At 34.0% G+C, this 13,578-nt stretch overlaps 1 protein-coding gene across 1 annotated transcript; it reads left to right on the top strand.

Annotated features, from left to right (window-relative positions):
• Window positions 1-3,417: 3,417 nt before the first annotated feature.
• On the top strand, window positions 3,418-3,999 carry LOC142639739 (secreted RxLR effector protein 161-like). Its single transcript, XM_075813874.1, has one exon. It carries the CDS (start codon window positions 3,418-3,420, stop codon window positions 3,997-3,999), a length of 582 nt encoding a protein of 193 aa, XP_075669989.1.
• Window positions 4,000-13,578: the final 9,579 nt, after the last annotated feature.

Below are 13,578 nucleotides of genomic sequence, written 5' to 3'. Positions count from 1 at the left end.
AATCTTGAAGAAGACATCTATATGATGTAACTAGACTTGTACATAACAAAGAACCAGTAGTGTTTAGTTTGCAAGTTGCTTAAATTCCATTTATGGACTAAAGCAAGCGTATGAATCATAAAATATCATCTTTGATCAAGAAATCAAATTGTTTGATTTTGATCAAGTATTAAAAGGCCTTATGTGTGTAAATGCTATATAGAATAATAAATTTCTTAATGTATGTTGATGACATTCTAATCATTTAGAATGATGTAGAGTTATTGTCATCAATGGAGTTTTGTGATTGTCTAGTCCAGTTTGATATAAAGTACTTGGGAAAGACTAGTCACATCCTAAGAATTAAACTTTGTTAAAATTCAGAATTTAGGATGTTTAGTCTATCTCAAACTACTTAAATAGATTATATTCTAGCCAAGTATAGCATGTAATACTTCAAGAAATAATTCTTTCATTTTAAGTTTGAAATTCATTTATAAAGGGCTATGGTTCTAAGACATATAAAAGGAAGAGCATATTAAGACGGTTCCTTATACTAATTCGATAGGAAGTCTTTATGATATGTTAAATATTAGCCTAAATATCTATTTTGCTATGGGCATGGTAAGAAAATATCAATTGAATCAAAGATCACTTAATTAGTGGGAGTAGAGCATATACTCAAATATCTTAGGAGAATGAGGGATTATATGCTTGTCCACCAAAGTGAGGTTTTGATTCATACTGGATGTACAAATACTGATTTGTAGTTTGATTGCGATTCATGAAGTTGGACTTCAAGATATGTGTTTACCCTAGGTGGTGAAGATACACATCATGAAGTTGAACTTCAAGATATATGTTTATCCTAGGTGATGAAGATACACATCATGAAGTTGGACTTCAAGATATGTGTTCATCCTAGGTGGTAAACATACACATTAAGCGTAAGTATCATCTCATGAGTACGTGAGAAGTAGTAATAGAAAGATAATTTATGTAATAAATCCGACTGAAACTTGTTTCCAAGCTTTGCCGAAGAGTGATTATGAATTACTCTAAAGGGAGATAAGTGTCGGATATATGATAAATTGTTTTTGAGGGCAAGTGGGAGATTGTTGGGGTTTATGCCCTAAAATCCAATTTATTGACATGTCATAAATAATTAAATTGTTTAATTATATGAGACTATTTATAAATGAACTAATGGGACATTATCTTAGTCCATGAGATGCATTGTATGTGATTTAGTCACTAAAAATGTAAATCACAAGTTCCTTGTAAACTCCAAATGTAGTTCGTAGTCGGTGCTGAAATTGGGCGTTTTATCTGCGAAAACTATAACATATCAACTAAGATGATTTGTCTTGATCATGAAAATGGAGATTTCTAGTTGGTATGTTGATATGTTTTAAGAGTTAATACATATTAAACTGGACCGCTGTGAGATTTATTATTCTCCTAACAACTGTCAAATGAATAATAAACTCATGACTTCTATTTACATGAACTCTTAATCCTGAAAGAATAATGGACCTGATCATGAGATGTAGGTTGCTTTGATATATCAAGAGTGAGATCTATTAGTTACGGCCAAAACCTTAATATGTTGGGCAGCCACATTTAGTGTTGATGGAACATATATTCTCAAGATGGAATTATTAGTCTCTTAACAAAGATACAAAATATTCCCTTGAGATAAGTTTAATGGGTTTGGTTATTTAGAGAGTTGGGCTCAACCACTTTAGTAAGGAGTTACTAAAGTATATATTTATGGAATTGGATTTCATAAATATATAATGAATAACTTAAAGGATTAAACCGGGTACTCAAGGATTAAGATGTAGTAATCTTCAAAGTGGCAGTTTACATCCATGACTTTGTATTACTACGAATATTTTATGAAGGGGTTGCATGTACAATAAAGTCTTGGGATATAATTTATAAATAAGGCCTAGAGTGCAACTATATTTATATAGTGGTATTAAATATAGTTAATGGTAACTTTGGACTTGTCAAGAGTTGACAGAAAAGCCCAGGGCCTATTGAAGCTAGTGTCTTATTGGTCCCTTTTGGTCCCACTCCAAGCCACACACAAGAGCCCAATTGGAATGGCCCAAAAGGCTAGCTCAATTAGATAATCAGTTATATATAAGGAGAAAAACATACAAAATTTCATAAGAGGTTTTCATAAGTCTTTTTCATATGTGTTTTCATGAAGAACATACAAGGAATGAAATGGTGAGTATGTAAGTGTTGGACACTCTCCTATTCTCTCCTTGGAAACTGATTAAGAGACCACACATCTTGGGCATTAAGTGGAATTGGAGTGCAGATTAAAAGTATTCCCAAGTGCTTCTGATCTTCGGTTTTGAATTTCACCGCACCAAGGTACGCTTTCTTGTTCTCTAATTCTGAAACTTATAGTACATGTTATTAATTGCGAGTGAAGTAGATCCGTTAATTTTTCGCTGCGCATGTTTTGTATGAGATACAAACAAGTGTTTTCCATGTATTTTTCCAACACCATCAACACTAAATGCGGCGGCCCAACATACTGAGGTTTCAACCATGACTAATAGATCTCACTCCTGATCAAAGCAACTTACATCTCATGATCAGGTCCATTATTCTCTCAGAATTTAGAGTTAATGCAAATAGAAGTCGTGAGATTTATTATTCATTTGACAGTCGTTAGGAGAATAATAAATCTCACAGCGGTCCAGTTCAATATGTTTTAACTCTTAAAACATATCAACATACCAACTAGAAATCTCCATTTCCATGATCAAGACAAATCATCTTAGTTGATATGTTATAGTCTTCGCAGATGAAACGCCCAATTTCATCACCGACTACGAACTACATTTTAAGTTTACAAGGAACTTGTGATTTACATCTTCTGTGACTAAATCACATAAATCAAATACATTGCATCTCATGGATTAAGATAATGTCCCGTTAGTTCATTTATAGATAGTCTCATATAATTAAACAATTTAATTATTAATGGCATGCCAATAAATTAGATTTTAGGGCATAAACCCCAACAGTATACAAGTTGAAGAGAGCACTCTACGGTTTGAAACAAGCTCTTAGGGCATGGTATGATAAGTTACTGCCTATCTCGTTGAGCATGGATTCAAAAAAGGATTTGTAAATACTACTCTCTTCATACAAAATGATAAGAATTATTTAGTAGTAGCTCAAATTTATGTTGATGATATTTTTTTTGGTGTTACTAATGATTCTCTTGCTAAATCTTTTACAGGTGAAATGAAGAAGATGTTTGAAATGAGTATGGTTGGTGAGCTTACTTATTTCTTGGGATTGTAGGTGAAGCAAACAAGTTTTAGAATTTACATCAACCAAGCAAAGTATGCTAGAAACCTTGTTAAGAGATTTGGACTCGAGAAGACTGCACACGATAGAACACCAATGGTTGCAAATGCGAAGCTAACCAATGATCCTTTAGGTGAGTCTGTTAATGTTACATTATACAGAAGTATGATTGGTTATCTTTTGTATTTGACTGCTAGTCGTCCAGACATTACTTTTAGTGTTGGTGTATGCTCTAGGTTTCAAGCTAATCCTAAAGTTTCATATTTGAATGTTGTTATAAGAATAATAAAATATGTTAGTGGAATATGTGACTATAGATTGTTTTATAGCAAAGAGTCAAATATGTATGTTGCTGGGTACTCAGATGTAGATTGGGCCGGCAATGCCGATGATAGAAAAAGCACCACTATTGAGTGTTTTTATGTAGGTGCCAATCTAGTTGCTTGGATGAGTAAAACACAAAATTTTGCCTCTCTATCAATTGCAGAAGTAGAATATATTGCTGCTGGAACTTATTGTTCACAACTCCTTTGGATGAAAAATCTTTTAGGTGATTATGGGATATCACAGGACACCATGGTTGTCTATTGTGATACACCATGGTTGTCTATTGTGATAATTCTAGTGCTATCGATATCTCTAAGAATCCTGTCCAATATTCTAAGACTAAGCACATAGAGATTAAATATCACTTTATTAGGAATCTTGTAGAAAGAAAGGTTGCGGTTCTAGAATATATCCTTACTGACCGTCAGAATGCTGACATCTTCACCAAACCTCTTGATAGAAGTAAGCTTAAGACACTTCATCAAGTGATTGGTGTTATTCTTTGTCCCTTGTCATCCTTGGCTCTATGGTCCTTGTGCTTCATCTCAAAATCCTTCATGACCATTTTTTTTTCTTCATGTTTTGTTTTCTTTTGCTTTTAGGATTTGCATTGCATTACATTCCTGCATTTCATATTAGGTTGTTTTTGTTTTTGTTTTTTTTCAAAAAAAAAAAAAAAAAAATGGAAAGAGGAATGTGGAAGGATGTGTTTTGTATTACATATCATGGATGTGTAGTTAAGGTTGGTTATATTATCTTTGCAAAACATGCCTGTGTACCATGTTTAGCATGGATGAGCTTATTTTTATGCACTTTGCTAGTTTTAGCTATGTAGTGTGTTAGGACATATGTGAATCATGTTAGGAACATATGTCAAATATAGAATTGGCTAATTCTTTGATAAAATGCACTTCACTTGTAATTGGTTAGATCTAGGATGTGTTTAATACTTTAAGGAACAAGGTTTCAAGTCCAAGAAACAAGTGATGAAGTGTTGGATTTTAAAGCTCGACAGCTAGCTCGACAGACAGCATCTATCGAAACTTAAAAGGCAGCTTAAGCCTGATGCTCGACAACTGCTCGATAGATAGGGTATCTATCGAGAATTATGAAAATCAGTTTTTAGATATGATTTTACTCCAATCCGTGTGTACATATTTAGACTTTATTTTCTCAAAACCCTAAACATATATAAGGATTATTTTAAGGGCCTTCAAAGGTTGCACAGTTGCAGGAGTGTAGAGCAAAATGTTGTTCATGCAAATTGTTACCATAGACAGAATTTGCCCTAGTTTTTCTTTCTCTTGAAGAAGCTATTGTGTTTGTACGCCGTTGGGTTTTGTGACCAAGCAGCTTCGTGATCTTCATCATGTGATGAACTGAAGAACTTTACAACCAACATCCTTTTCAAGTTGGTGATTAAGTCGCATACTGGGACCCGCACATCTATTGGCTAGTCACGTACTGGGAGCCATGCATTGAAAATAAGAGATTGTCACTACATGACAAGTCTAATTGGGTATTGGAATAAGGGTTCAACTGTAGGTTGGTATAAGGTTCTGGGATTCCTTTACTTGTAATCACTTGTTATGATAATAGTGAATTCTCGGGAGTGTTGACTTTAAAATCACTCGGTGGGGTTTTGGTCTTAAAGGTTTTCCCCATTCGTAAACAAATCACCGTGTCAACTTTATTTTTCATTGCATTTTATTTTAGTTGGTGATTTGTTTGTGCTGCCACGCATATTGTATGTTAATCTAATTATTTAATCAACTTGGCTAATTAATTGGTTAATTCATCACAAGGGGTCAATACATTCTTGGCCTATCATAGTTCATGTTGCGTGGGAGTTGTTTATAGTTTTTGATCACATGATCTTGATATTGAAATCACATGCTTTTGATTGTAAGGACTAAAAAATCCTAAGAGAAAGGCATAAATAACCATCTCACCACTATTTACTAGCCCATCATGAACACCTTAGTGCATATTGTAAGATTTTGTGCTTGAGAAAGTGCTGCACATGCACAAAAAGAAAATAAGGTGTAGCCTTAAAATAACCAAAAAAAATCAAAGTAAAAAAAAATGCATGTATACAATAAGACTAAAAAGAAAAAAAAAAAAAAAAAAAAAAAAGCATGATTGCAAGCTTGTTTTCTAGGAGATGTGAGAGTTATATAATGTAACTCTTTAGGTAATAGTCACTTTCAAACTTATGTGATGAATAATGTAGAAATTGTGATTGATTACTATCTACATATCACTTCATATGTATCTCATGTTGTTATTAGTTGCACACATTTCAAAAGTTATTCTTCTTTAAACTTAGTACATGAAATTGTGTGTGAATTTGGTTTGGCCATCCAAGATTATATGTGCTAAGATTTTGATACAAAATATGTTCTTTGATTGAAATTTGGGTGTAAAATGTGTGAAAATCTTGTTTTTGAAAGTTCTGGGATGAAAAAAAAATGTTTTTGATAAACTTTTAAACTCATACTCATGCATTTCATTCATGAAATCAATTGGTTTGAGTGTTTTCTGCATAAAACTTCTACTGTTTTTCAAAATTTTAGTTTTTCCAAAATTTCGATCGATCCAATGTGTCTTTCCACTGATCAAAAATCCCTTGAGTTTTTAAGCTTGGTTCTACCTGGTTCGATTGCTCTTCGATTGGTGCTTGATCAGTCGAAATTGTTTTTCAATTGATCAAATCCAATTTTCGACCAATCAAAAATTTAAAATTTTAAACCAATCAAAAATTTAAAATTTTAAACTGAACCTTTTGCCTGGCTTGATTAGTACCCGATCGATACTTGACCGATCGAGATTCGAAAGAAAAGAACAAAAAGGTCTTTTTCGCAGCACGTGTTCTTCACTTTTTCAAAGACTTTTCTATCTTTTCCTCCCTTTTTCTTTCTCAACCGATCCAATCCAAGCTTCCTTGTCGTTTTCTTCCTCAAAATTTTCAAGGGTTTTTTTCCTTAAGCATAGGTAAGACCTAAATACCCTTTCTTTTTCATTTTAATTACATTTTTCATGCATTTTCTTTGTAATATTCGAACAAAAATTTATGGGGTTTTTGTTGATTGGGTTGTTTTTGTTCATATTTAATCATTGGGTTTTTGGTCCTAGATCATATACATTTGATTCCCAAGCATTAATTGGATAAAATTTTGTGATTTGAGAAAAAATGAAAATTCTAGGGTTTGGAATTTTGAGAAATTGGGGTTTTGGTTCTATTGGGCTTAAATTGATAAAATTGATTTGTGTAATTGATGAATTATGTCATTATATGATGTTTCCTAACTAGTGTAATGATTAATTGATCAATTTGATTTGGTTTTGAAAAATGAGTTTTTCAAAAATTGGGGTTTTTGGTTAAAACTCTTGGTTTAAGTCAATGTTGAAGAATTGAACAAGTTTTTTGTGCATTAGAACATGCATCATATGAGCATTCATTACATACATCATATAGATTGTTATTTATTGATATATTTTGTGCTCTAACTCTTTTTGATATAGTCTGCCCTTGGTTTTTGTGTTTTTCTTATTTTTCCTTTTCCTTTATACTCTTAGAATCATGGTTAGGAAAACTAGAGCCAAGAAAACCTCTACTTCATCCTCTTCTTCTGATTTTCAGAGTGATAGGTTTCGATTTAGGTCAAATCAAGAGGCTTATGAGAAGCTTAATGTTTTTAGATCTGTTTGTGCTAAACGTAAGGTTATCCTAGATGAGGTTGACCCCAAGATTCGTAGGAATTTTGAGCGTTAAGGTTGGTTACCTCTTTTAGATGTAGAGCATCCCCCTCCGATTGCTTTGATTAAAGAGTTCTATTCAAACCTCTCTATCCACTCTGATGATTCCAACATTCACTATGTGAAGACTTGGATAAGGGCTAAAAAGTTTGTCATTACCCTTAAGGTAGTGGCTTCTGCTCTTAGTGTACCTTTGGTACAACAGCCTGTGTATCCTTATACAAAGATTCCTCCTCTCGACAACATCATGTCTCTTCTTATCTGTACTACCATTAATTGGGGTACTGATCCAAAGGTTACCACACATGAGCTTACAAAGCTCAATTATTAGTTTTTTAAGATATCTTGTCATAGTATTTAGCCTATTTCTCATATATGTACCATTCCTATTGAGAGATGTGTGTTCTTGTACACTTTCATCATTAATGCTCATATCAGTTTCCTACCCTTTTCATTCATTCTCTTGTTGAGGTTCATAGGAGTAGCGCAAAGTTTCTCGGTTTTCATTTATAGGATTTTATTAGATTTAAGTTTAGAGGACTTCCCTGTGTTTGAGCCTGTTCATATCACCGCTCCCATAGGTGCCACCTTCTTTAGGCAAAAGGCTGCTCAGTTGAAAGCAATCTCTAAACGCCCTCGTGACGAGTCTTCTACAGGTGATGCATCTAAAGCCCCTCCTTCTAGTGATCCTTCTGCTAAGGCATTTGTGGACCCCACAACTGCTATGGATCCTCCATCAACTACATCTTCCTCGTCATCTATGTGTAGTATGTTGGAGACGTGTCTCACAATTCAGGCTACGCATGGATAGCTTTTGTTGGATTTGCTTAATGAGGTTACAGCCTTACGAGCAGATTTGGTGGATGCTAGAGGTGCTTCTCCACCGGCTTCACCCTTTGATGAGTCTTGATTGCCCTTTGGCAATATGTCACAAAAAGGGTAAGTACATAGAAATAGGGGGAGATGGAGATGAGGAGATTGGATTTTTGGCTATAGATTGTATTTTTAGGGAGATATGATATGTATTTGCTTTATTTGATGATGAGTTATATATGTCAAGGGGAGACATTGTTGTTTTTATGCTTTTATGTTTTTGGTTTATTTATGTTCTTGTTTCACATTATGATACGTTGATTATGATTTATATTATGAGGTTATTCATGGTATATGTCTTTTATTTTATGTTTTGTGAAAACAAGAAGTTTATTTAGTTTACTTGTATTTTCCACACATGCGTTTATGTTTTGTTTAGTGTTTTAGGAATTTATAGGTTAATTCATTCAAAGCTGCTGTCTACTTTTGCAACTGATAGATAGTGGTTAGGTTGAATTGTATTTTGGCATGTTTTACTTTGAGCTTTTTATTTTGTGTAATGTGTTTTGTCACGGATTAGAAACCAATGTATTAGAAATTCAATTTGTATTAGGTTCTAAGACTTTAGGAACCAATGTATTAGAAATTCAATTTGTATTTGTTGGCAAACCATGATCAAAACATAGAGTCTAGGTTTAGGCTTGTTCAAAGTATGGATTGATGTAAAGTTGGTATCGAGTAATTGCAGGAATTACTATTCAAAATCTGCAAGGCTTGATTGATCGAAAAATTAGACTTGATCAATTGAAACACATGCATCAGTAATTTTTTGCATAATTATTAAACCAGTCCAAGCCCGTGTGAAGTGTAGGGTTAAGTGTTTCACACCAAGTATAACAGGAAAAACCCTAGCTACGTTTTAGAAGTCTTTGTTGAGTTGTGTATTGAATTTTTTGTGAGATCTGAGAGGTGTTTACCTTCATACACACACATAAAGTTATCAAGATCAAGATTCACATCAAGAACTTGATGATCACTTTAGTTGCTACATAAAGAACTTTAAAGAAGATCGAAAACCTTTGAGTAGTCTCAAATTTACAAGTAGGAGAACTTGTGGTTGCTGCAGATCAAGGAAATAAATAATCCGTGGATTGGAGCTGTCTCGTGGTCATGGTAGTAAGTTTTCTACACGAGGTAGCAATAGGATGTTAGTGGTCTAAGTCTTATTGTACAAACTTCAATTCTTTCATAGTGGATCTATTTTTACCTTAACAATAGCTAAGTTAAATTCTCCTCAGGTTTTTTACAGGTTAGGATTTCTTGGGTCATCAAATCTGTGTGTTCTTTATTTTTCCGCATAATATTTGTTTTACACATATTGGTTTAACCTAGATCTAATTAACTAACTTGTTAATCAACTTGGCTTAATATTAGGTTAAACATATTGTGTTAAGGGGTCTAAAAACTAACACAAATTGTGTGGACTTCATGAAGAGTTGCCACGACTGCCAAACACATGAAAATTTGAACCATGTACCACCTAGTAAGCTGTATAGTATAACCTCTCCTTGGCCTTTCTCAATATGGGGCATAGATGTGATTTGAAGAATAGCTCCTACGGCTTCAAATGAACGTGAAGACATCCTAGTGATGATTGATTACTTCACCAAGTAGGTAGAGGCAGCCTCCTACTATGTATTGAAAGCCAAACATGTGGCCAGATTCACAGAGAACGTCATCTTCTATTGATTTGGGATACCACAAGAGATCATTTTCAACAACGGTTCCTACTTTGAAGGAGAGGTTTGAAGGATCATGGAGTTGTACAACATTGAGTAACATAAGTCTTCGCCATATTGGCCACAAACCAATGGAGTTGTACAAGAAGCCAGCAAGAACATTAAGAATAAATTATTTCAACAAAAAAAAGGGTTTCTGGCTTTCTACTGTTGATACCTTCTGTGGCTAGAGAAATGAATTTGTCTAGTGGTAAGAGGGGTTTTTACCGCTGGAGCCCTCTCTGGCCAGGATGATTGATTATAATAAATTATACTAGCAAAAAGTGAGGTTTCTACTGATGCAACCCGCTATTACTGAACTTTCAACCTTTTATTTTTTCTTTGCCGCTACTGTTGGATAAACGTTTTTCTTTTAGGCATAAAAGCTTCTTTTTTCTTTTTTTAATGGGGGCCATAAGCTTGTAATAAGTATGTTGCAAGCCTAGGTTGGGGTAGCTCAAATAGTTGAGAGATAGGTGGCTTGGTATCTCATGGAATATCTCAAACATAATAACGTTGACTTAGCTCCATGAGCTTCTGGATCAAGATATATTGAGCATGTGTAAGTCAGAGTTAAGATATCCTTCATGATATGTGATTCTAGACTTATGGAGGCATGATAAGGCTATACTTTATGACTCCCCAGTGGAGTCGCCAGAATGTCAGGGGCGAGTTTTGCACGTATTCATGTGTCTTCCGCTGGAGGTATGATTATGCTAGACCTGAATTTGTTTTAGGGAGTTCAATCTGGAACTCGACATTGGGCTACATAGACCAATGGATTTCGGTGCATTTTTAAGCCTATAAAATAGATAAAGCCCAAAGTCTTAGAATCATGATAATGGTTATAATAAATAAATAATAAATTTAATTGTATAGCTTTGATTAAATGATTAGTTGAACATCATTATTATGTTTATTAAGTGATGTCCAATATTAGAAAGTAATTAATTAAGTGTCATTTGTCCAATAATGGGATGAGTCTAATAGTGTTAGGATGTGTGCCCTTAAATCCTATTGTATGATGCTTATATGACATTATGTATGACTTAATGTTATGATTAATAAATTTTTTTTATTATTATCTAAAATAATGGTAACATGAATATTTGGACATTATCATATAGTCCATGGGATGCATAGTATGTGATTTATGTGAAAAGTCACAGAAGATATAAATCACAAGTTCTTTGTAAACTCAGAATTATAGTTCGTAGTCGGTGATGAAATTGAGCATTTCATCTGCGAAGACTATAACATATCAACTAAGATGATTTGTCTTGATCATGGAAGTGGAGACTTCTAGTTGGTATGTCAATATGTTTTAAGAGTTAAGATATATTGAATTGGACTGCTGTGAATTTATTATTCTCCTAACGACTGTCAAATGAATAATAAATCTCACGACTTATATTTGCATGAACTCTTAATCCTGAGAGAATAATGAACCAAATCATAAGGTGTAGTGTAAGGTTGAATTTATTCAATCATTTTGTTGGCTTTATTCTATGCCAAATTTTCTTGTAATTCAACATTTAGAAACCCTGTGTTTAGGTGAGAATCATGTAAGGGTAATGTGTGAGAGAGTGTGAAGAAAAGCTCGAGAGTGTGCATTCAAGAAGGGCCTCGCGACTGGATCTCGTGACTGACAAGTCGCCAAAGATGGCACATGTGTGAAGCATGCAGGGGGAGCTGAAGGGTCACGCCAGCTATTGCACTTTAGGAAAAAACCTCCAGCTGGCCAAGCAGCTAGCTCGCAACTCGTTCCAGTCGCGAGCTTGAGTCACCAGAATGCCCTGTTTGGCTGTAACTGCCTTTTCACATTCCATACACACTCTATTATAAATCCCCTTATACCCACGAAATGTAGAGAGCTTCCAGAGAGAATTTTAATAGAGAAACCCTAAAGAAAAACAAGATTGACTCATCCACAATCTTCATCCTTTGATTCTCCAAATTCCTCTACTCTCATCCTCTCCATTGTTACATTCTTGAAAGGTACATTAGCCAAATCCTTATCTCATTATACCCATATCTGTGAGGAGGGATTTTGGTACTTGGGAAGCAGTTAAGAAGGGACCAATTAATTTTGGTTGATGCAATGAGCTTATTGCGGGATCCGGTAAGCTAGAGAAAACAAGATTCGATGTAACCCTATTGGAACAAGAAGCTTGGAGGGCTTAGGTGCACTGGGTAGATTAGGCTTGGAGGGTCTTCTGCTATTCATGTATCCCAACTTCATTCTCTAGTGGATTATTGACCGTTTGGAGGGCGGCGGAGAGGTTTTTCGCCGAGGACTTCGATTTCCTTCTCAATAACACATCGTTATGTTGTCTTTGTATTTGCATCTCTCTTCCCTTAATCTTTACCTTTTAATTGCTACTATGGTTGTGATTAATTTTGGTTTTGTTTGTTATACCAATTTTGATTTAGCTTATTTTCATATTCCGCACATATATTGTTTGATAATAAACTTGTGTTGGTAATTTGTAATTTGGGGGTCTAAACATTCATAGGTGTTTTACACACTTTTTGAACATTCATGTAGGTTGCTTGGATATATCAGGAGTGAGATCTAAAGTCACGATCAAAACCTTAGTATGTTGGGCAGCCACATTTAGCATTGACGGAACATATATTCTCAAAATGGAATTCATAATCTCTTAACGGAGATATAAAATATTCCATTGAGATAAGTTTAATGAGTTTGGTTATTCAGAGTGTTAGGCCTAACCACTTTAGTAAGGAGCAACTAAAGTATATATTTATGAAATTGGATTTCATAAATATATGATAAATATAATGACTTATCTTTATAGTTTATGGCTCTAGCTGTATGACTTTAGTGAACTTATAACATTTCAGCAGCATAGTAAAATGAGTCAAGTGGTACAACATGATATTATGAGTCCTTTGATGATGACTTCATGATTGAGGGGAAAAAATGAGTGCAACTAGAGGGAGAGAGAATATGTCCAACCATGTACATAGGTTGGTTAAGTTTATCCCCTTTATCATGCATTTAAATGATTTTCTCCACGTAATGCTGTTTTAGTTTTTAGTCAAATATGAGTGATATTTCCTTCCATGAGAAGGGTTTTTAATATTATAAGTTTGTGCCTTTCATAAGAAGCACTTTTTAGTATTATAATTATATGCCTTCCATGGGAAGGGGTTTTGTAACATGTTCTTGGAAGAGTGTTTGAGATCTTTTAATTAGATGTATAGAGATGGTAAAAAATATATATGTTTTATGAGATATGGTGTTTGTAATATGTATAGCAATTATATGTAGATACTTTGTTGAATATGAATCTTGTATATAATTACTTTATGAGATATATGAGATGTATGTATGGATATTTTGTGAGGAATGTGTTTGTAAAATATAGGGAAGTATGAGAGATATTGAAGTTAAATATAGTAAATACATGAGATTATAGTTGCTGCTAGAATTGCTTTTGTGCCATGATAATTAGTTATGTTTCTGTCTAAGAGAAGTTATTTTGTAAGAGAGATGGAGAAGGAGATGCAAATGTTTAGAGATATGGGCTGCAAAGTGAATGAAGTTTCAGAATTA

This window comes from Castanea sativa, chromosome 6 (assembly GCF_040712315.1).
Source record: "Castanea sativa cultivar Marrone di Chiusa Pesio chromosome 6, ASM4071231v1".
Lineage (NCBI taxonomy): Eukaryota > Viridiplantae > Streptophyta > Magnoliopsida > Fagales > Fagaceae > Castanea > Castanea sativa.
The sequence above is the reverse complement of the archived record's forward strand: the minus strand, read 5'-3'. Positions and strand labels throughout refer to the sequence as shown.

Bases quoted from the DNA above. Each gene is read 5' to 3' on its own strand.
- LOC142639739 (XM_075813874.1), top strand. From the start codon at position 3,418: ATGGTTGCAAATGCGAAGCTAACCAATGATCCTTTAGGTGAGTCTGTT.